Below are 24,144 nucleotides of genomic sequence, written 5' to 3'. Positions count from 1 at the left end.
TTTCATCTTATTAATTTTTTCCTTTCTATTTTATAATGATTTCTTGAGTGCCCACTCAGGAAATAGGACCTAGACAGTCCACTTTAAGTGGACATGATTTCAAACTGAAGGGCGTTTCATTTTAAAAGTGATATATGAATGTGTTAATAATGAGGTATCAGTGAAAATGCATATCATTTTTAGAACATAAATTAAAACGCTGTCTTAGGGAAGACCCGAGTATCCATAAGACCACTGTCCACTTTGCTTCAGTAAACTGTGCTGGGAGTTTTTTGGTACAACAAATCATTCCAGATCTTTTTTACCTGGCACTGACTAAAGAGATAGGGGTGTTCCTTCCCAGAAGTTTGTTCAGGAGTGAGCCACTGAAGAGCCGAAGACTTTGGAGAGGTCTCAAAAGAGATTTCTATAACGACTTCTTGATTTCTGTAGGCAACAAACAAATACATTAGTAGAGTATAATTCAATCTAACTGAAGTTTGAATTCATAACACAAAGACTAAATGATATAGATAATAATTTATAAGATCTTGTTACTGATGGCGAGTCAGCTGTAGGAATGTCGGGTCCTCAGCATCCTACCTGATGCCTGCCTCTGGCTGCCTTCTACCCTATTGCTCTAAGTGCTTCGGAAGACCTAACAGGGTCCGATATTCGTCAATGACACCACTGTGTGTCACACACTTTGCACCCGTGGTATCACGCAATCTTTCATGACAGCGGGAAAGTGGAAGAAAGGAGCATGACACAGAGTAGTACTGGTCTGCAAACGGGTATGGGACTGGTCAAGAAATGGAGAGTAAGCATTTAGAAGCTTTTAGAGTCACTTTTATGTCTGTAGAATCTAGGGATCAAAAAATGGGCGCTTGCTTTTAATCTCTTCTTTCTAGTAACTCACTTTTATTGCATTGTGTAAAAGAATGGGTCTGTGACAGATTGGAAATAACAAGAACTGGTCCTTGGCCCCAGAGTTTGAGCAGCACCAATAATGAGGAAATAGCAAAGAGCACGGGAGAGGAGCGACGTGCCTGTGTGTGAATCCTGACTCTGCCACCTACTGGTGGTGCTGGGAACTGGACAAATGACTTGGCCACTCTGTGCCGAGGTTCTTGATCTGTAGAATGGGGTCAGTAAGTGTGGGTGTTTCCCTTTTTTTTCTTTTTCTTTTTTTAAGATTTTATTTATTTTATCTGAGAGAGAAAGAGAGCACAAGAGAGAATGAGAATGAGCAGGGTGCCCCATGTGGGGCTGGATGCCAGGATCCTGGGATCATGACCTGAGCTGAAGGCAGACACTTAATGCTTAACTAACTGACTGAGCCACCCAGGCAGCCTGCCCATCACTTTCTTAAACAGAAAGAGAAGGCATGAAAACATTGGCCTTTGAAAGGTGGGGTCGATCACCTTTGTTTTAGGCCAATGGTTTTCTACCCTTTTTTCCCTTCCTAATTTATCGAGGAGTGGGATATACTCCCAATATGACAATTGTGGCTGCCTCTTTCTTGAGTAAGTTACTTTATTTCTCTGAAGTTCCCATTCCTCATCTGTAAAATGGAAATCAAACCGCAAAGGGCTACCATAAGAATTAGAAAAAGGAATATGTCTAAGGCATTAGCTTAAGATTGGTACACAGAAGCCATTCTATGTATGTCATTATCATTATCCCACTAATAACAGTGGCCGGCCTTTGGGGAAAAAGTGAAAACTGCAGCTTGGAAGGGCTTCCCAGATCCTGAAATGCCTCCTCAAGATGGCATGATCCCATCATCACTCTAGATCACTCCCATGATCAGTAAAGAAGTAACAGTTATCAAAAGTCCTATTCTTGAGTATTTCATACAATGAATTTCTTTAGAGTCTTAAGAACATATAATTTTCACTATAAGCTTTAATCTGAACAGATCAGTAAGAGCACCAATTACTACATACACACAAACTAGAAATAGGAAAAGAAAACTGTCTAAATTAAAAACATTTTTCTCCATCATTTAGTTATATAAAAGAAAAGGATAACATTCATACTTGCTCAGAGCAATAGGAAGAGAGATTTCCATTGGTGATCCTTTGTAACTTTGTCTTTCTCCAAGAGTATATTTGACTTCTTGTCCATTGATGACTGCTTTTTCTATCGTGAGGTCCTTTGTATCCAAGGTCTAGAATTAAGTTAGTATTTTTAAATGATAAGAAAATTGCTTAGTATATACTAGAGAAAAGTAATATTAGATAGAGGTTAACTATAATGATTACAGAATAGAACTAGTTGCTCATAGAAAGTAAAATAGAGTGAAATTACAAAAATTAAAGGAGCCAAATATTAGTGTAGGTCCCATCTCTTGGGACTCTATGCTTCCTGAAAGATTTTTCATTCTAAAGTTTGCATATATGTATAAATGATAATTAGGTAATTCTGGGATAATCACATAAATTTAAGGTTTTAAATATAAGTCTAATCTAACTTAGAATGTATTTGCTCCCGTCTCCTAAAACAACTTCTCTGCCAAAAAAAAAATCTATAACTTAAGTTTCTTTCATCAAGAATCCTTGATGTATCTTATCATATATTTCTTGCTAGAATTCATAGAGTCCAGCTCCTATGTACTTTCATATATCCGAAATTTAAAACAAGCCTTGGCACTCATTAGGCAGATAAGTGGGCTGTACATCACCGTTATGTATATAGAAAAAGCCTGACCTGGTGTGCCAAGTCCAACTGAAAGACCTATGGAAAACTGAGAGCCTATCTACTTGCTGTGGCCCATTAAGGACAGTTAAGGACTGTCCTGCTTTACGCAGCAGAGGAGTGGCAGCGAGCATCTGAGTGTTTTCCATCCCCCAAATCCTCTGAGCCCTAGAGACCATACCTTTCACTTTCTCTCAACTCATCTCTTGTTTTAGAATTTTCAATCTTCCTGTGCTGCAAGACTGCTTCCAAACAACCTAAACACGGCTTCCACTTTACGTTTAAAACTTCTCTTGATCCTTCTGCCCTGATAACTATTCATCCCTTTCTTAAACTCCATGGGCAACCTGTGGCTGCTGTTTCCACGTCTTCATCAATCTCTCCTCCTTCCCTCTCTTCAGGCTGGCTTGCAGCAACCCTGCTTCTGAAAGGGCAGGGCATGCCCCCTGATCAAGGTCTTCTCTGCTCGGTCATCTGGATCTCCATCCCTTCATAGCCCTTATGGGCCACATCATCTGTTTGAAGTCCTTTCCATGGCTTCTTTGACTTTACACATAAATGGTTTTCTTACTCGTCTAATGCTATCCCCCACCCCCGACTCCTTTCTAGCTAAAAATGGGTTTGTCCCAATGTTCTAGCCTCAATCCCTTGATTTTTTAAAAAAAGATTTAATTTATTTATTTGAGAGAGAACGTGAGCAGGGGGAGGGACAGAGGGAGAAGCAGGCTCCCTGCTGAGCAGGGAGGCCCCTGTGTGGGGCTCTCATCCCCGGACCCTGGGACCCTCTCTTTCAAGTTAGGTAATTGCACGATAAGCTCAGGAAAAGTCACAGCGGCAATCATTAATTTGATTCCCACCTCTCTACAGTCAGCAGTATTTGGGCGAAAAGAAATCTCCATTCTGTTTGTTTTTGTTTTAAAAGCACCTAAATTTGTTCGGGGTCCCACCTGTTTCCCTCTGATAGGTAATTATTCCTTTTGGGTTAACTTTCTCTCAGGGGTACCTCAACGATTGCTATTCTAAATTAGTAGAACTGACTTAGCTTCTTGCACTTGCATATTCAGAATATTTGGTTTTATTAGGTTTACATCTTATTAAGAATAGGGTTCCTCCTTTTGCCCTTCATATTCCAGGATCTATTTCTGGCTATCGGACTTATTTTAGAAACTTGATTACAATATCTATGTCTGTAACTTCTCATGTTTAACTACTCTTACAACCACAGGATGAATCAACTGACTCATTTCCCAGAGGGGCATATGTGATTATCTGTATTGCCTAAACTGTTGTAATCTAATCAGAAATCAGAAGGGCCAGATTAGGGTGCCTGGGTGGCTCTGTGGGTTAAGCCTCTGCCTACAGCTCAGGTTGTGATCTCAGGGTCCTCGGATCAAGGCCCGAATCAGGCTCTCTCCTCAGTAGGGAGCCTGCTTCTCCCTCTCTCTCTGCTTGCCTCTCTGCCTACTTATGATCTCTCTTGCTGTCAAATAAATAAATAAAATCTTAAAAAGAAAAGAGGAATTGAAAGCAGGGACTCGAAAACATATTTAAAAAAAGGAAGAGCCAGATTATTGTCTTGTCTATTTTTTAAAAATCTTTTCAAATCCTCCATACTTATTAGTCAGTCCAAATCTCTCCTATAGCATTTACTGTACCACATTAGAATGGTATGTGTTTTCTATAAGATGGAGGGTTCTTAAGAGGACACAGAATGTTACTTAGGCTTGCATTTCCAGAGTTTAGCACAGTGCCTGAAAAAATCGTAGGTATCAATTCATGCATTAAGCAAATCCTGAGCCAAGGGAAAAGAGAAAAATGCACTGTTAAAGCTGTGTATTGCCAAGTCTTAACCTTAACTATCACTCTCAAATAACTTAAGAAATTCCTCTTCAAATTTCACTAATAAATGTTATTAAACAATTGATCAAAAACAGTGATAGAAAAAAAAGAAGACTGGGTAGCTGAAAAGTTGGAACTAGTACTTTTCAACAAAGTTTCACTGAATACCAACTATATATGTAAGGCCGAGATACCATATGTAGTTACAGGAAACAGACTTGCCAACAGTAGGAAGTTACTAGGGATATAATTTACTGTACCTCACAGTATCCTCTTTGAATAACACCCCAAAAAACACTTCTACTTCTAAGCAGCTGGCTAATTGCCATGGAATATATAACTAATTCCCTTTTTGCACAGGCTGCTGGGAAGCTCCAAGAAAGCCTCCCAACCCACTTCTTTTTCCCTTGGGCCATGTGTTTCGTTTTCCTGATCCTTATTCTCTCTTCCTCTGAATTCTTAAGTTATTTTTAATTATACTGTATATGTTGTTTTAAACAGACTGAAATTCTTTCTGTGACAAAGCATGGCTTAAATAAAAAAGTTTTAGTCCTCAGTATTATGTCTCTATTTACATTTTCCGTTATTTGCAGGGTGCTGCAATTTTTAAAAAAATGGCGTTTTAAAAAAATTGCAGCATCCTGCAAAGTTTGGTTTTGATTTTGGTTTTAAAACCAAAATCAAAACCAAACTTGAATTTCGTTTCCAGCTCAGCCATTTACGTAGTGAACACTAGAGGGTTTGCAGTCAGAAAGATCTGTGTTCACTGTTCACTTCATGGCTTCTGCTACTTACTAGTATATGATCTTGGCCAAGACATTAAAACCTCTTTGAGCCACCAGCTGACAAAACTAAAAATGTTGCAAACTTCAATAAAAGAAACAAATGCTTGGAAGTTATCACCAAAGAATACTGAACTTGAGCACAAATAACCCAAACTTCAAAAGGATTTTTAGAAAAGCTGGGATTAAGTCCTAGTAGAGCTCCTTCAACGTTTCGCCGACTTCAAGGACTTCAAGAATGGAGACAGCAAGGCACTGAATGTCCTCACCAAGCACTGCTACTAGGTCCTCTCTATTGGTAGTGGTGAGGTATGGTGTTTTCTCACTTTCAAGACACTGTTAGCACTATTATTAGTGTGGCCTCATATTAGTGTGGCCCACTGCACTCTAACTCAATTCATCCACTAGATCATCAAACTTTTTGAGTGTCCTCCACATGGCAGGTGCCACACTAAGAACCTGATAGAGCCATGAAACATAGTCCTACCTTCAAGAGACTGTATTCTAGTGAAGGAAAGAAGCTGAATTTGAAGAAATAAAACCAAACGCTTGGCCTCAAGTTGTCATTACAAATAAGCAAACAATTAAAAACAGATGTCACTCTACCAAACTAGCCTTCCTTGTATAAAATCTAACATTATTATCATTCTAGGCTCTAATTTACCAAACAAACATGCCACCCAGACATCATGATTTGAAAGTCTTCTCTCAAGATTTGGGGAATGCAAAAACAATGGGCAGCTTTGAGATTAGGACATTGAAGGCACATTCTTTTCAAAATTTAGGCATCTTGTTCCTTGCTTCCTCAAGGATCAGAGTTAAACCTTTATTTTTACAAAACCGGTGAGCGTGCAAGGTCATACTAAATAGTAATAAACTATCAAAATCTACTTTCTTATAATAAAAAGGGAAATCTCATTGAGATGGGACTTTGTCCAATCCTGCCTGGCAAAGCTGCCTGCAATGAAAGATAGCATGGTACTTCAAGTTGACCAAAGTACAACCTATAGGGAAATGGTTATCTTCTTGCTTGTAATACCTTATTTTCTTCCTTGTAGTGCTTTTGGTGATTAAATATCGACACATAGGTGAGTCGACCAACTTTTCAAATTGGCATTAGTCTAGCAAGATGTTAAAGGACAAAGAGTAGTTTACCTGGTCTATTAGTTCATATTAATGAACTCAGAATACTCGCCTATGACCCAAGGAGTCAAGAGAACCACCGCTTCTTATCTAAACTTCTAATTATGCCCAATTAATTGACTCCACTGGTTTCCCACCACCAAGCCTCCGACATTCAGTGATTAGGTTGCTTATGGCCTGCTTAAGTAGATATCACAATGCTCTATGCACCATACACTGTGGCTGGTCTTTCGCTGTCCCTCTTATTTCCAAAATTCTCACCTATGAAATCCTTCAGGTGAAAGGTACAATTAAATACTACCACTTTGAGTAAGAACACTGAAAACAGGTTATGTTGTACAGAGAAAATAATTTAATAACATTCCATAAATCTAAACAAGTTTTTCATCACTGAAGTGGCTTAGCGATGTTGCAGAAGTGTATTTCTAAGAAGAGCAATAATTACTCGCTCCTTGAAACCAGCTATGTAATACACTGTATTGAGATATGCTTAGAAAGCCTGAAGGGCCCACCCTCATTACATTAACAGAAGAGAAGGGTGATAAAGGTATAAGGGCCACCACACTGGGGAAAAAAAGAGCCGCACCTAGAGTTAGCAGAGACTGAAAGCATCAAAGCAGGGGAGAGGGGTTTGAGAATGGGTGGGAGAGAGGCTGAGGGCAGACTCCGATGGGTCGAGGGGTACTATCCTGCATTAGTGCGGGTTGAAATAAGGTGCCTGGGAGGAAAGGGTCGGATCAACATCGACAGGGCATTCGGTCTGAGACTTAGAGGAGACGATGGCCTGAGGAAGAGGAAGGTGGGCTGGGGACTGGAAGAAATTCGGGACCTGAGACGAGAGTTCTGGGCTGCAGGCCCAGGCAATGGGGAGGCCACCGGGGGCTCAGCGCTGGGAACGAGGAGAGCGGGGGAGGGAGGTTTCGGGCTAAAATGAAGCCTGAAGCTGGAAGAGGGCAGGACGTGGATTGCGGGGCTAGGATGTGCCTCAGGGCTGAGGAGGGGAGACTGGCGAGTGGGGTGCAGGAGGGGTCACTGAGCTGTAGGCAGCGGGTGACGAAGGGATGCAGAGACAGAAGCGGGGTTGGGAGGAGGCGATATAGGGTGAGTGGGGGCCGAGGAAGGGGAGGCTGAGAAATGAGTGAGGGTGAAAGGGAGGTGCGGAATAATGAGCTGCGGGCTGCGGAGGGGCACCGAGGGATGCGCGCCGCAGACCCGAACGTGGGGCTGGGCAGGGGCAGCAGCGGGGTGAGGGACGAGAAGCGGGCGGCCGGGGAGAGGCGGGCACTGGGCGCGCGTCCCACCGTACCAGGCTTCGCAGATTGTCCTCCTGAGACTGCACCGTGAGCGCGGCGGTGCCGGTGAGCACCCGGCGGGTAAAGTCGACGCTGCAGCGCAGGTGCAGGTGCTTGGTTCGGCAGACCGAAGCCGGAGAGGCCAAGGAGCACGTATCCACTACCTCGGGCATGGCTCTGGGGAGTCTCTCCGCACGCGGATGCGCACCCTAAAACCAGACGGCCAGACTACTCGACTGGGAGGTGGAGGAGAGAAGGAGGGAGGTGAAGAAGAGCAAGACCGACTCGTGGCGCCCGCCGGGAAGGGAAGTTTCGTAAAGTGAGAGAAGAGCGAGGTGTAGCGTGGATGGAACTACAAGTTCCGTGGTGCAGCGCGAGAAGGAGTGCGCTTTGCTTCCTGGGAGGGGGTGTGTGTGTGGAGGGGAGCCGAGAGGAATGGGTGCATTCCTGAAAGGGGAGGAGGAGGAAGAGGAGGGGAGTGGGGGCCCCCGGAGGATGGGTGGGCCGACGGAAGTGAGCAGAAGTGCAACGGGGAGATCAACTGGATGCTTCCATTTTAGTTTCGTTCGACTTCGGTGGACGTTGCAGTAACAATGCAAGAATGTCAGAAGCTTTGATGGCAGCCAATAGTGAGGGCGGGGGAGGGTGATAAGCAATAAAACCCTTGTCGGAGGTGCGGCTGCTGTGTGGTTCCTCGTTAGTATAGTGGTGAGTATCCCCGCCTGTCACGCGGGAGACCGGGGTTCGATTCCCCGACGGGGAGACACAAAGGAAGTTTTGTTTTAATGACAATGCAACAAACCGTGATGTAAGTATTTCTCCCAAGCGTTTTAAAAGTTAATATGAAAGAAAGAAAGTCAAATGAGTTATCAACGTTACATTTATTTAAGAGTTGTTTCATTACTGGTTTGCCATGTTGGCAACCCAACATACGCTAAATTGTGTCAGTTCAACAAATTTTTCTTTATTGCTACTTATTTATGTACATTTCCAGGCCCTGGAGAGCAAAAACGGAATAAGCCAATATTCCCATTTTAGAAACCTAGGAAGGTCATTTCAATATACTGTAATGAGAGAATTCTGTTATAGGAGTATGTGTTGGTGGCAACACTGGAGTGCCGAGCTGGGACATCTAGCTCAGCTCTGGGGCCCTTTCAGAAGGTGAGGAAGGGTTGAAGAATGATTTGTTTGGGGGATGGGACCTCAGAGTTGAAGCTGTAGAGACTGGAAGAGGGCAGGCCTCAGAAGACTTGAAACAGTTGGATCTTTAATCCTGAATTCATGAATGGGGGGCCTCCTGAAGAATTTTAAAGACATGAGGAACATGGTCAGAGTCATGTCATCCAGAGAACACTGGTAGTTTATTCGGAGAATGGATAGGAGTTATCAAAACCAGAAGCACGTGAGTTAGGAAACTGTTAATAGTCCAGAAAGAAGTTGTGGTGGCCTCACATAGGGAATAAGTAAAGATAGAGAAAAGGAGGGGAATGGAAGGAATATTTAAGAGATAAGTGGATACACAGATTAAGAAGCCTAAGATGATTCTCAGATTTTTGACTCCGGTGTGTGGGCAATCATTAACCAGAGACAGAGACCATCTGAAGAGGACAGATATAGGTGGGGATGATGTAAATTTAATTTTGGACATTCCAAGTTTGAGAGCGTATGGGACTCAAGTGGAGATGTCTATGAATCACTTAATGTTTAAGTCCATGCTCTGGGGAAGTTTCTGGTAGATCTGAGAAGGTCACGTAATGTGGTAGGTAAAGCTATGACCATGGATGAGCTCAGCCCAAGTAGCATGTGTAAAGAGAAGAGCAGTGAAAACAGGTTGAACTCCGGCAGAGCACGAGCTTTTAACAAAAAAAAAGGCTAAAGGATGGAGGCAGTCCTCTCACAACATATGCGTATATCCAAATCACCACAATGTACTCCTTAAAGATCTTACAGTTTTGTCAATTATAGCTCAATAAAGCTGAAATTTTTCAGAAGGGGGGAGTAGAGTAAGAAGAACTCATGAAATAAATTTGGAAGAGCCAATCAGCAATGTTAAATCCAGGGAGGACCATTAAAATAAGGAGTAAAAAGACTCCTTTGGATTTAGCAGTGGGGTTGGATGTAGGAGGTTGGTGGTTTTGTTGAGTTCTGTGGAAGTTTTGTGGAAGCTGGATGCCAGAGAGCAATAGGTTAAGCAATAAAAAAGAAGAGGGAAATAGAACACAAGCTGCTCTGTCAAGATGTTTGGCCAATTTGAGAAAGGAAGACAAAAGAGGAATAGAGAGGCATATGGCATAAAGAAAGTGTTCTTTATTTTTTTAGGGAAAGAGAACCTTTAACATGTTTAGATATAGGGATGAAAGGGTTCTAGAGAAAATTAAAGATTTAAGAAGTGTGGGAGACAGTAGATGACTTGAGCCTTGGCCAGTGCTCCATAACTCCATTCTGTATCAAAATGATCTAACAATTAAATCTGGCTCCAGTAACAGAAAAAGATGCTATGTAAGGGGGTGTCCTGGTGTTGGCCCCAGCAAAGCAAAGGAAAACAAAATAAAATTAAAACATGCCAAACCATGAAATTCAATGTCTTATAAGTGCAAAAGTCTGAATTTTATATGGCCTAAGAATCCATGATGTGGTTGATATTTGCACACATTTTTTGAGGCCTAAAAATATTCTAGATGTTCCTAAATCAAGGGTGACAAACATGGTGCAGTAGACTTGATTTAGTCAAAGAATACACAATCAAATGATCTTCCTTATGGAGAAAGGATCATTTGCTCTTCCTAATAAGAGAATGTCAATACCATTGACTTCCATTACCAACTACCAGGAGCCCACAGAGTTTATGCCAGTGTGTTCAAGAAGATAGTCACAGACAGCTGCAAATGAATGCCTCAAATTTATTAATAGATTAATCAAAAGATAGATATACTGTAGCAATTATTTTCTAAGATCCCGCTGACACCCAAATATAGAGTGTACAAAATTAGCAATTCACAAACAATAGACATGTCCTTCATGTCCCGTGGTGGATAGGGAAAGTTTTAAAAATGAAGTTTTCCATTGCTTCTATAAAATAAGGATAATATCAGAGCTTATATACAAAAGGAGACTTTATTAGGATAAAAATGATTGATAAAAGTTTTATAAAAAGAAGTATACATATATTTACACAGCCATTTGAAGAGGAAGTATTCCAGCTTAACTGCTCACCTGGAAAATTTACTAAACCACTGCAAAGCCTCAATCCTTTTGGGGGAAAAACCAGGGCTGTTGAAAGGATGAGATGAGATAACGTACGTGAAGTGCTTCGGGTCGTGCTTGGCATTGTGATCATCTATTACGTGTTTGCCGGTATTATTTCTATGGGTCTTTATTTTGTCTATTTTGTTAGTTTTAATACATATTATTCCTTGTTTTGTTAGCAAGAGTTTTTAGGTAGACCTGGGAAATGAGAAGCAACTAAGACATGGGAAATAAACAGATTGTGCCAAAACAGACTTCTAAAAGAGTTTGCAACGATCATCTTCTTGAAATATATTTATATTTAGGAAATTCTGGAAATTGTAATAGGTGCATTAACACATGACTTCCTGTTTCCATCAGGTCTAGCTCTGCAGGGGTGACATTCACATGCCGGGTTTCAGTCTAACTGAAAGCAGCTTGTGAGAGATCTCAGCTCTCTCCTGCTCTTCCTTAAGCTTGACTCCCCATCCAGCCCCCATCTTTTCTGGAAAGAGTTCTCCTTTTCCCTCCCAGGACTCTGTCACCCCACCCTCCTGTCTGGGCAGGAGTGTAGTAGAGTCTCAAGTCCTAACAGAACAGAGGTGTATGTGATGCCCTTCCTTCCAATGGGTGAGAAAGTGGAAGAAATTATTTTAGCTCTTTTTTTTTTTTTTTCATGTTTAGCTCACAAAATGATTGAGGCAGCCTGGACCCGTTTCTCCATTTTTCTGTTAAATCTGTTTTTGTTTGTGCAAGAATTGTATACTTATTATGCATAGCTCTAGTGTGTTCGTGCCAAGAAAAGGTCTGGGCAGCTGGGGAGGGCAGAGATGAAAGGAACACAAGACAAAGTTCTTCCAATTTAGTAAAATAGTATAAGGGATCCTCTCCACTTGTCCCCACGCCTTTCCCCCATTCTGACCTCTATCCTGACTGAGAGCAGGCTGGATCTGGAGAGACTTCCACAACGATTTGCTGTTTGTTCCTCTACGGGTGCCCACTAGCCTGATCTGGATGGATTATCAGGCCATGATGGATAGGATGGCTGGTCACGTGACCGTCTCTCTTTTGCACACCAAGTATGGTTTCAAGACCCACAGTGTAGTGTCTCCTAAAAGCCCCATCAGAAACACAGATCTCAGGCTCTGGTCTGTTGGATCAGAATCTGCATCTTAGTAAGATACTCCCAGTGATCAGTGCGCATAGTAAGTGAAACCACTGCCTTAGAGGCTGAAACAATACTTTTGGGATTGGAGGAAATTCAGTTCAAGAGTTTCTAAGACATGTCAGGACTCCTCTTGGAGTTCTGGCCCTGGATCCTCAAATCAGTACTCCTGTTATCCTCTGTCAACTCCAACACAGCACCTACCAGGCCACGTAAATGTCGGCGTATTTGTCCTTCGACCTGATGAGATGGTCTGTCCTGAATTTCCAGATGAAATATTTTCCCTCTCTGAGCATGTTCTTTGGATGGATGAACAAAGGTATAAATGAATAAATGAGATTTCCCATGAGGCCCCAGGGATCCTTTTACTCAGCGCTTTATTCTTTGTTGACTCTGGGGCACAGAGAAAGGTGCGTTGTGAACTCTGCCTTCGGCTCAGGTCATGATCCCAGCAGGGTCCTGGAATCGAGCCCCCTACTTCGGGCTCCCTGCACAGGAAGCCTGGTTCTCCCTCTCCCATCCACCCCCACTGCTTGTGCTCCCTCTCTCTGTCAAATTAATAAATAAAATCTTTTAAAAAGAAAGAAAGAAAATACCCGTTACTGTCCTCTTGCTAATGGGAAACTCTTACTTTACAGACTCTTTATGGACGCATAGTATCCACTCATAAAAGTGCACTCCTCGTAAGTGTATAGCTCACCGAGCTTCGTAAACTGAGCACGCACCAGTGCAGTCAGTACCCAGATAAGATACAGAGCATTACCGGCACCCCACTATGGCCCCCTCAAATTCCCTTCTATTCTCTGCAAACCTTGCTCCCAGTGGCAATCACTGCCTGGCTTCCAACCACATAGAACTCCTACCTGTTTTGTTAGGTAGATTCCCCTTATTTAAACAGAAATATACAGTCAGTGCTCTCATGCCTGGATTCTTCAGCTCATTATAATTGCGAGATTCCTTTAGATTGTTGCATCTCGTTCTAGGTCATGCATTCTCATTGCTGTGGAGTGTTACATGTGTGGGTAGACCAGATATCTGGACCCATTCCACTGTGGATGGACACCAGGGTGATTCTGGGTTCTGAGTTGTCATGAATGGTGCTACTGTGCGCCTTCCAGAACACATCTTTTGGTGAACATATAGCAGCCAGGTTTTGATGTGCTGCTTTGAAGTTTGGACAGCATAACCCATGCCAGTGACATTGCTTTGTGACCGCTGCACCAAGCCAAAAATCATTCCTTGCAGCAACCCTGGCTCTGTAATCATGGACACAGACCCAAGAGCTCCCAGCTGGAGCAGGGGACAGTGGATCAAGCAGGAAGGGAAGCTGTTTTCAAGTTATAAGGAAAAAAGAGATCTTCACAAATGGTGATCTAGTTCATCTTTCTCCCCCTCTCACACGCAGTCACTACTCTTTCTTTTCTAGTTGCTCCTGATTGTAAGGTTCGGCTCTAGCGGGCTTTTTTCTGATTCAGAGATTCTCGCTCAACTCACATTCTTCCTGCTGAGCCCCCGACGGTGTTTCCTCAGAGCAGGTCCTTACACCATTTATTCTGATGGCTTAAAGCCTGAGTGGGGTTTCACAAGTGCCATTACTGTTTTCAAAAGCCGTATTTCTGTCTCGGGGTGGCTGGCTTGGAGCCTCGTTTCGCTCATTTGCCAACAGAGCAGGTTGTTGGTATTTGCTTATAAAATAGGTTTGCAGCAAAGACCAACCTCAAAGGCTTTCCTTCGGAACATTCCTCTCACCTACTGATTTGTGTTTGAGGAACTACCTAGAATTTTGTCAGCTCTTACAACTAGGCCTCTTGTGCTTGGTATTTGCCGTTGAGCAAACTCAGGTAAGAGACTCGCATAGCTGACTTACTCTTCACCTTCTTCCACGGATGTGTGTCTCAGTGTTTCTGGAGAGGAGCCATGCACTTCCCCTTACCTCGTGCCCTGGCTTCCGCCTCCCTTCCTGGCCTCCAGCGCAGCCTCTTCTCCAGCCAGACTCTACATCCTTTCCCACAGCGGCACCTTATCCTGCCCCCCCGGGGTCACAGGGTTAGAAGAGGCTCCCTGCCCACTCCTCTCACCTCTGTTCCCTATCTCCCACCCCACTCCCCAACTTCTCTAGAACTATTTTCCCCAATGTATTGTCCTTCCCCTGCTGGTCCTTAATTTTTCTGAACAGGAACTTCACACACACACACACACACACACACACACACACACGACGAGTCAGCCCTCATTCTTTGCAGATTTCATAGCCGTGAATCTGTCTGCTCACTAAAATGCATATGTTACCCCTGAACCAGCACTGGCAGCCCTTTCGTGGTCACCTGCGGGCACACACAGAGCAGGGAAGCATTTGAGCTGCCCGAGGTTCCCATTCTCAGCTGGGGTTGAACAAGGCAAAGCTGAGCCTTCTTGTTTCTGCCTTTTTTCTGTAAACCAGTGTCCTTTTGGTGGTCTGTTTAATGTCATGGTTTGCACATTTTCATGCTTTCTGTCAGTCATTTCACTGTTTAAAATGTCCTCTAAGCAAATGCTCAAGTGCTGTCCATGTTCCTCAGCGCGGGAAGGCAGGGCTGTGGCCCACGGAGAGCAGACACGTGTCAGCTAAGCTTTCTTCCGGTGTGACTCAGAGTACCGTGGGCCACGAGTGTGACGGTCATGAATCCACTGTGTATTCCGTGAGGTGCTTTGGATAGAAACACACATAAAACAAGGTCATGTATTGACTGGGAAGTGCAACCAAAAGTTCACAGAACCCTACTGTGTTTCCCCTGGGAGCAGCGGTTCCTACTTGGCCAACTCACTCCGTGTTCACAACTTACTAGACTTACTAGATGTCTAATGACGTACCAGAGCGTCATTGCTGCAAATGAGGAGGATCAACCGCGTCTACTCCTTGCCCTTCCAGATGGTTCCCGTTTGTTTCCTTCAGCCTCTCTCTCTGTTCCCCAAAGGAGTTGAAGTGACAAGCTTTTCTTGGGCATACATTGCTTTTCCTTCAACTCTCTCAGGGCACCCAGCTCAGGACGAAGACTGGTGGGGCCTCAGGAGATGGGAAGGGGATTGGAAGAAGGGAGGGGAGGGAGACAGGAAAAGGGAGGAGGGATGGCGGGAAGGAAGGATGCCCTGTGGAGCCTGAGGTTACTGCTCTGTTGAAGAGAGCTTGGGTTTCCAGATTTTCACAGTTTCTTGGTCCTCAAATGCTTCCTCTTTATGTCCAAGAAGAATCATAGAATCATAGAATCATAGAATAGAATAACAGATTAACTAGAATAATAGAAAATTAGAAAGTACGTGATCTCTTGTGATAGCTTTGGCTTTTTTCTGCCCTTGAAGGAATCAAACAGAGCAAATCATCCAGATTCTTCGGAGCTTTAAAAAAATTTTTCCTTCTCCTCCCTTCCCCCCTCCCCCCGCCCACTCTCCACCCCTTGTCTTTCTTGGGCTAGGATAATTTTATAATTCCCCAACTCTAGGCCAAAAGAAAGTGGAACTCCTAGTGGACGATAATACACCTCTGGGGTTTGATCAGACCCCTCTCGTGGATAGCAAGTAGCGTGGATGTTGGCTTGTCCTTGGGAAGTTCAGAACCTTCCTGGGCAAATGAAAACCATAAAATGAAACTGGGAGAGATCCAGGTGGGAGACTGAATCACTGAAGTGTATCGAGGCAGGCCTGTCCACAAGAGCTGTAGGAGTTCAATGGAGAGGTCTGTGGGCATCTTTCTGGAAGCAGTGGAGCTTGCATGGAAACATAAAGCAGGAGTCTCGGTTTTTTAATTGCCAACCAATATCAATAGAAACTGAGGGGTGGGGGTACCTAGGTGGCTCAGTGGGTTAAAGCCTCTGCCTTTGGCTCAGGTCATGATCCCAGAGTCCTGGGATCAAGCCCTACATCAAGCCCTGCATCGCATCATCGGGCTCTCTGCTCAGCAGGGAGCCTGCTTCTCTTCCTCTCTCTCTCTCTGCCTGCCTCTCTACCTACTTGTGATCTCTGTCTGTCAAATAAATAAATAAAATCTTAAACAAACAAACAAATTGAGGGGTACACCCTCAATAAATGTGGAGTTGGGTTTTTTTTTTTTTTTTGCTTGTTTATAAATCCTCTCCTATGTGCTAATGTAATTAATATCTCATGGCACAAGATACATTGAGAGGAGGGGTCGTAGTCAATGATAGTGAATATAAATCCTGAATTTTAAATAACCATTTTCATAATTTTGCTTTGCATGGCAGGGAGCTACCTTCCTGTCAGATTTGATTTGATCATCATTGTTTCGTTTTGTTTGTTAAATCAATGTGGCCACCTTATCTTGGAACAGAAGCATTCATTCTGCCATTTTCCTTTGCTCGCACGTACTTACACTGTACCTTAGGCATTGAGGCTGCAATTCGTGAAATATGACCACAGAACTTTGAATTACCTGGGTGCCCAGAAAAGTCATGAGCCTGCAGAGGGCTTTGGCCCTGAGCAAAGGAAATGCCAGCTCACTGATAAAAGTTAAAGGGAAAGTAGAAGAATGAAGTATAGCTGTTTACGATTACATCTCACAAGTCATCTCTTGCAAAGCCAACCTCTTACATAAACAAAACTAGAGATTTAATATTTTCTGCCTGTACCCAAATGACCTCCTGCCTCTTTCCCCCTTTGGAAGTTTGCATGCTAATTGAAAGGAACAGTAATTCCAAAGACGTTAATGGTGAAGATCTAGTCAGATACCAAAGGCAAATGCAGAAAAAAAGCTCACACTTCTTGAAATCCTAGATGTATTTCTAGAGAATGAATCCATCACATTTTACCTGAGAGGCTTATGTGCCCTGGGGGTGTCCATGCCACCCCGGCCGGGTGATCAGAGTGGGGATTCATCAGGGCTTTCTGCCCCTAGGAGGGGAAGAAATAGCTCCCCCCACCCCTGACCCAGAAAGTTATCTTTGCAGCTTTAACTGAGCCTTGAAAGGGACATATGATCACTTCTCATAATTGACTGGTCCCCCGGAATGACCCTGATACAAGTAGGAGGGAATACACAAAAACACAAATATCAGGAGGTGGGGGACATTGGAAGCTTTGTTGGGGCCTGGCTACTACCATGAGGTAGGCATTATTTTTACCCCAATTTGCAAAGGAAGAAACCAAGGTTCTGATAAATAAGTAATTCCCTCAAGTCACTAGCTTGGGACAAACAGAGCTGGGGCTCAAACCGAGGGAGTGTGACCCTAGAAGCACATCCTTTTTGAGCATGGCCTTGGCCTCTGATCTCACCACAAGCCTTAATTTCTGACTTCCTTTCTTCACCCCCCTGCACGAAACATTGCAAATAAGATGTATTTCCTTTTGCTTAGAGCATTTCAAAAGTCATTGTTTCTTAAGGGTGGAGGTTGGAGGGTTTCCAAAGAAGGAAATCCAATGAGGCTATCTGGCCAAAGTCCCTAACATGTACACAGTAATGAAATAATTAATTAAGAAAATGTCACACGGAATCTAGGAATAACAAGACCAATGACCCCGTTTCGGAGCCAGACATTTAAGAAACGATCATAAAGTAGAGTGGGTCGTGTGTATGTCCTGTTCGATGTCTCTCTTCCTGGTTGTTTGGGTCGGGTTTTCTCAGGAGGCTGGGTGGGCTAAATTGAGCGACGTTATGCTAAAATAAATCTGCAATATTAGATGTTAGGCAACAAAAGCCGGAAAGAGAAACTACATTTCCTATAAAATGTGGAACTGTGGGATAACATCTTGCCAACAGTCTGACTGGCTAGCGGGGAATTTCTGTATGAGAAGGAATGGGAGAGTATATGATGTATAATGTTATCAGTATAAATGATCATGAGAAAGGTAAAGTTTTGTTGTTCTTTTGTTGGGATTTTTTTATGAACCAAATCTGTAGTTGCACTAAATTGTAGGCCATTATTTTGAACTCGGGCACAAATCAACGAACGCATTTTGTTTTATTTAATCATTTAGTTAAGCATTTCCTATGGGTCAGGCCCTATTCTAAGTGCTTGAGACATATTAATGCATGTTTAAACTTCTAAACAAAAATGTGAGGTATGACTGACATACAACATCCGATTAATTTCAGGTGTGCAACCAAGATTTGTTATTTGTATATATTGCAAAATGAGCACCACGATTAGTCTCCTTAACATCTGTCACTGTACATAGTTACAGATTTGTTTCTTGTGACGAAAACTTTTAAGATCTACTCTTTTAGGAAAAATTAAAATATTCAATACAGTATTATTAACTATAGCCCCCATGTTGTGCATTTTGTTCCCATGACTTATTTGTTTTGTGATTAGAAGTTTTTACTTTTTGACCCTCCTCATGTATTTGGTCTGCCTCTCCCCTGCTATCCCCACCTCTGGCAACCACTATTCTCTATTCTCTGTAAGTATAAGCCTGGGTTCTTTTTTTTAATTCCATAGATAAGCGAGATCATATGCTATATATTTATTGTTCTCTGCCAGACTGCACTTATTATAATGCCCTCAAATTCCATCCCTATTGTTGCAAATAGCAAGATTTTATTTTTTTTATGGCTGAATTACACACACACACACACACACACGCACACACATGCACACACACGCACACACCCTGCACATTTTCTTTATCCGTTCTTCCACAGATGGACTTTCAGGTTGTTTCCACATCCCAGCTATTGTACCTAATGCTGTAATGCACTCAGGGCTGCCTATATCTTTTCGAGTTAAGTGTTTTCATTTTCTTTGGATAAATACCCAGAAGTGGTATTGGGATTGCTGGATCATAGGGTAGTTCTGGGCTTGTTTGTTTGTTTGTTTGTTTTAACAAGTTCTTAGTTTATAAATCCTCTCGTGACAAATCTGCACGATCACCACAGATAAAGTCACTGCAGAATCTTTACTCCTTCTGTGGTCCACTCTCCAGCTCGCTTGTTGCCAGCACCAACACTAGCTTTGGCAGTCCCCCTGACCGCCTTCATTCTGTTCTTGCGTTCCTTTCCCTGTTTTCTTGAGGTCCTTTCCTGCTCACACAGGCCATGTCCTGCAGGGCTATGGCTGGGTTCATTTTTCTTTGCCAGTTGTCTCGCCACCACCCAATTGGGTTCTGAAACCAAATACAAAATGACATCTGGTATGTTCTTGTCCATTTTGGCGAGTTTTCCCTGAATTTCTGTCTCAGGTACAGTTGCCTTTCTGGGGTGAAGAACATCCATGAGCATTTGTTTCCTCTGAAGTTGTTGGTTGGTCACGAACTGCCTGGTCTGGGTCAGTTCCTGCGTCATTCATGATGGCAGCCGAGGCTCAAGCAGTTAGGGAGGAAAAGAGAATGACCATATGATAGTTCTCATTTCTTGAGGAACCTCCATACTGTGTTCAGCAGTGGTGACATCCTACTTGCATTCCTCCCAGCAGTTCAAGGGTTCAAGAACAAGGCTTCCCTTTTCTCCACTTCCTCACCAAGACTTGTTGTTTCTTGTCGTTTTGATAATAGCCATTTGAACAGGCGGGAGGTGATATCTCATCTGGTTTTGATTTGCATTTGAATTTGAGTGACCTTGAACATCTTTTCGTGTGTCTGTTGCTCATCTATATGTGTTCTTTGGGAAAAAGTGTATTCAGATCCTTTGCCCATTTTTAAAATTCGGATTGTTTTCTTGCTATTGAGTTATAGTCATTCTTTATATATTTTAGGTATTAACCTCTTCTCAGATACATGATTTAAAAATATATTCTCCTATCTGGTAGGTTGCCTTTTCATTTTGGTGACGGCTTCCTTTGCTGTGCAGAAGTTTTATAGTTTGATGTAGTCCCACTTTTCTTCATTTTTAAGCTTTTGTTGCCTTTGTTTTGGGTGTCAAATTAAAAAAAAAAAATCACCAAGACTGATGTCAAGGAGCTAACTGCCTATGTTTTCTTCCAGAAATTTATGGCTTCAGGTCTTACATTTGAGTCTTTAATCCACTTTGAGTTAATTTTTGGTATAATATATGGTATAAGTTGATGGTCCAGTTTCATTCTTTGGCATGTTCGGTCTCCCCAATACCATTGATTGAAGAGACTGTCCTTTCCCCCATTGTGTATTCTTAGCTCCTTTGTCATAAATTAATTGACCATATATACTTGGGTTTATTTCTGGGGTCTTTATTCTGTTCCGTTGATCAGTATGTCCGTTTTCATGCCAGTCCCCCACTACTTTGATTGCTACGTCTTCATAATATAGTTTGTAATCAGGGAATGGGGCTCCTCCAGCTTTGTTCCTCTTTCTAAAGATTGTTTTTGGCATTTCGGGCCTTTTGTGGTTCCATACAAATTTTAGAACGGTTTGTTCTATTTCTGTGAAAAATACCATTGGAATTTGTTGGGGATTGCATTGAATCTGTAGCTTGACTTGGGTGGTGCGGAGATTTTAACAATATTAATTCTGATACCATGTCGAATAAAAGTGGTGAGAGTGGGCAATCTTGTCTTATTCCTGATCTTAAAGGAAAAACTTTCTGCTTTTCCCCATTGAGTATGATGTTGGCTGTGGGCTTGTCATAGATGACCTTTATGATTTTATACACTTCTATTAACCCTGTGAGGTAGGTACTATTACTTTTCCCATTTTACAGATGGGGAAATTGAGGCACAAGTATTGTCCTGCTTAAGTTCCAGGTTACCTAATTTACAAAGCAACCTGAGGTGGGGCACCTGGCCAGTTAGTTGAGCACCTGCCTTCAGCTCAGGTCATGATCCCTGGATCCTGGGACTGAGGAGCACATTGGGCTCCCTGCCCAGTGGGGAGTCTGCTGCTCCTTCTCCCTCTCCCTTTGCACCTCTCCCCGCTTGTGCTTTCTCTCTTTCTCAAATAAATAAAATCTTTAAAGAACAACAACAACGAAGTAACCTAAGGTTAAGTAACAGCCAAGATTACATAGCTAGTAAGTTTCAGAATTGGGATCCATACGAGACACTAGAGATGCAGAGCCTGGTTCTGAATCAGGCTCTTTGCCTGGTACAAAAATATGAAGACATAGGTCATTCTCTTTTGGGACCACACAGGCCATTCTTACAACTGGGATCCTGTCCCTCCCATGCTCACCCTTGCTCCCGCCTGACCAGCAAATTCCTGCCCGTTTTGTTCAAGAGTTAGCTCAGGTTGAACCTCTGCTGGAGGCTTCCATGACCTACATCCAGAGTTAGGCGCCTGCTTCTTCATGTTCTTTCTATGTTTTATTCATTCTTTTGAGACATTTGGTGCTTTTTAAATTGACTCAGCTTCTAGTCGACCTTCTCTGTCACCAGTTCTGTGATGCACCTCTCCCTGATTTTGGGGGTGGTCCGTGTGATCTGAGACCAGCCAGATCAGAGCTTGCCTTTACAGCACAGTTCAGAGATGACCGTGTGAGCCAGGTTGAGCTAAGCAGAGTGAATCCTGGGACATGACAGGAGCTTGTGGAGAGAAACACATGATTGCATTGTAAGTCTGGAGCTGCCGGCAGCCTTCTCTCTTCACAGTGTATTGGAAGATGAGGCCACACTGAAGAAAGGGAGAAAGGAATGACAGTGAGAGTTGGCTGGTTTGAGCCTCTGGGTCCCACCCCACCAAAATTCAAGATATGCTTTTGGACTTGATGAGCTAATGAATTCCCTATGGTAGCCTATGCCAGTTGCTTTCTGTCACTGTCAGCCAAAGGAATAGGAACGAGTAGATATATTCTACGATGTATCTATAGCTCTTCCACTCTACCAGTGTGAACCAGACCATAATTCTTTGGAGGTAGTAGATGCTCAGTAAATATCTGTTGGGTAAATTTAGCTGAAAAGTAGTTTGGAGGGACCTGAGCCTAGAGCAGGGATACCTTTATGGAGGCTAATGACTTAGTTGGTACAAAAGGTGGTCAAGGGTCTCAGGTTGAAGTGCGGGATTGAAGGAAAGGGACAGACAGCAGACAAAGAACGATCTAGGCAATGATACAGAGGGAGGTGGAACCACAGATTAAAGCTTGAGTGCCACCCCATTCTGTGCGTTTATGTGTCTGTGTGTTTTAGCAAACTTCTTAGCAGCCAAGTGAACGAGATATAATATTCCTGGGTGGTTATTGCCTGCCCAAGTCACCCATCTCTGCCAGGTGATCACAGTTAGAAAATTAATGTGAGACAATCAGAGGCTCCCATATGAGCCAATAAGCATGATTAGCACACACAAAAAGCTTTTACGAAACAACACATTTAGGTCTTCCTAGGGGTAGGACCAGGAGTTCAGAGGCCCAGGTGACAGGCAGCCTCTGGACAACATGATGGAGCATTGGCTCAGAGTGAAGGCCCCGAGTAAAATCAAGACTGGGAGGTGAAGTTAGCCTTGACTTTTGTAACCACCAGCCAAGACAACACCCACTGGGCGGTTATGTGCAACACGCCTGACAACGGGCTCCAGGACCTGTGGAACAAGACCCCTCTTTGCTTCCCATTTCCTCATCTAAGAAAGGAGCCAAGTCCTGCTGAGCCTCAACCTCTCAGGCTGCCCCAGGACCCGAGGGAAAGAGGCGCCATCTGTTCTGCTCTGAGGCGATTACCCGTTTGCTCTTCTGCTTGGTCACTGATCTGCAGACAGCTAGTGGCAAGGTGGGCTCGGTGACCTGTGCCTGAACCAGCTATGGGGGAGGCTCCATACTCTAGGATAAAGAATCTGCAGCAGTCCAGATGGAACATTCTCTGATGACGGAACATTCTCTGATGATGATGGACTGGGTGTGGTCCATTATGGTAGCGTAGCTATAGTGGCTACTGAGCACTCGAGATGAATTGATGGCAAGTGAAATGGAGGAATTGAAATTTTTGAAAGATTTATTAATTTATTTGAGGGGGGAGAGGCAGAGGGACAGGGAAAGAATCTCAAGTAGACTCCCCACTGAGCGTGGAGCCTGATACAGGGCTCGATCTCATGACCCTGAGATCATGACCTGAGCCAAAGTCAAGAGCTGGCCACTCAGCCGACTCAGCCACCCAAGCGCTCCGGGGAATTAAATATTTAATATAATTTAATTCATTAAAATGAAAAGTGAACAAAGACTAGTGGCTGTTGTATTGGATAAGCACAGCTCTATAGTTTCTTTCTCTCTTGTCTCTTCTGCTTTTCCTTTTCTACTTATTTCTCCACCCGGCTCTCTCCCTCTTGCTAAAATAGCTCCCGTGGAATGTGGGCTATTTTTTAAAACCCTTCCCGTCTGGGCCTTTGCCCTGACCTCGTGGGTGCACACTAAGTCAGTTGAATATGGTCTCTTTTAGCTAAAGAGGAGAATTCTTGATCACGAGTCAAACACAGAATCCATAAAAAATAAAGCAGTATGCTGCCATTTCAAATTATTAGTATTTTACACAACTTCCCAAACTGGTTTTCTTTTTTTTTTTTTTTAAACCTTTTCTTAGGAAGAAACTGTAAGGGCAGGAGAGCGGGTCTGTAAAGAGTTCTGGAGCTAGACCTCCTGATTCAAGATCTCACTTTCAAACATATTAGCTGTAGGGTCTTGGGAATTTAACTTAACAGAATTTCTTAGTATATCAGTTTCCCCCTCTGTAAAATAGCAATGACCCTATAGCTATATTATTGTGGTGGGTTATGATGAAGGTGAAATCTTTTTTGTGTGTGTAAAGCACATAGGACAGAGTTCAGCACATAGTAGGTGTTAATCAATGTTTTACTAATATTCCCTCTGCCTAGCACCCTTCCTTGCACAAAGCAGGTGTTCAGTAGATGCTTGTCCAATAATGGATGAATGGCTGGATGAAGTGTGTTGCCACCAGGTGGCAGTAGTGCCTCACTTATAAGGACTAACCAAAGCACCAGACCTTTTATCAGTGACATTCTCTCCTGAACTCCCAGATGGAGTATGAAGAACTGAACCCCTTCCCTCTCCTGACTCTCCTTTTCCTTTAATCTGCCCTCTCTTGTGATGAATCTTTCTTCTTTTCCTCACTGTATTAGTCTGCAAAGGCTACCATACAACAGGCTGGGTGGCTTAAACAATAGACATTTTCTTAGAGTTTCGGAG

General features: G+C 43.1%; 2 protein-coding genes and 1 non-coding gene across 4 annotated transcripts in view; 1 reads left to right on the top strand and 2 right to left on the bottom strand.

The window, feature by feature from the left end:
• The window catches only part of LTA4H (leukotriene A4 hydrolase), a 31,710-nt gene extending 23,675 nt beyond the window's left edge, over positions 1-8,035 (bottom strand). Inside the window, exons 1-3 of one of the 2 annotated variants that reach the window (XM_045084813.1) lie at positions 7,750-8,035; positions 2,022-2,152; positions 306-426 (exon numbers count right to left, since the gene is read on the bottom strand). In XM_045084813.1, coding sequence (XP_044940748.1) covers positions 306-426; positions 2,022-2,152; positions 7,750-7,908 — 411 coding nt within the window. In that variant the 5' untranslated portion in view covers positions 7,909-8,035. The remainder of the gene's footprint in view (positions 1-305; positions 427-2,021; positions 2,153-7,749) is intronic. The other variant, XM_004748496.3, reaches the window with a different exon arrangement.
• Positions 8,036-8,426: 391 nt separating this feature from the next.
• On the top strand, positions 8,427-8,498 carry TRNAD-GUC. Its single transcript has one exon. It is a non-coding gene; the product is annotated as a tRNA-Asp (tRNA).
• Positions 8,499-18,996: 10,498 nt separating this feature from the next.
• On the bottom strand, positions 18,997-19,395 carry LOC101678834 (40S ribosomal protein S24-like). The gene has a single exon (XM_045084850.1). The coding sequence runs from the start codon at positions 19,393-19,395 to the stop codon at positions 18,997-18,999; it is 399 nt and encodes a 132-aa protein (XP_044940785.1).
• Positions 19,396-24,144: the final 4,749 nt, after the last annotated feature.

Source organism: Mustela putorius, unplaced genomic scaffold (genome assembly GCF_011764305.1).
Source record: "Mustela putorius furo isolate JIRA1106 unplaced genomic scaffold, ASM1176430v1.1 tig00000788_pilon_pilon_pilon, whole genome shotgun sequence".
Classification (NCBI taxonomy): domain Eukaryota; kingdom Metazoa; phylum Chordata; class Mammalia; order Carnivora; family Mustelidae; genus Mustela; species Mustela putorius.
Note: the sequence above shows the minus strand (reverse complement) of the source record. Positions and strands in the feature narration are given on the sequence as shown.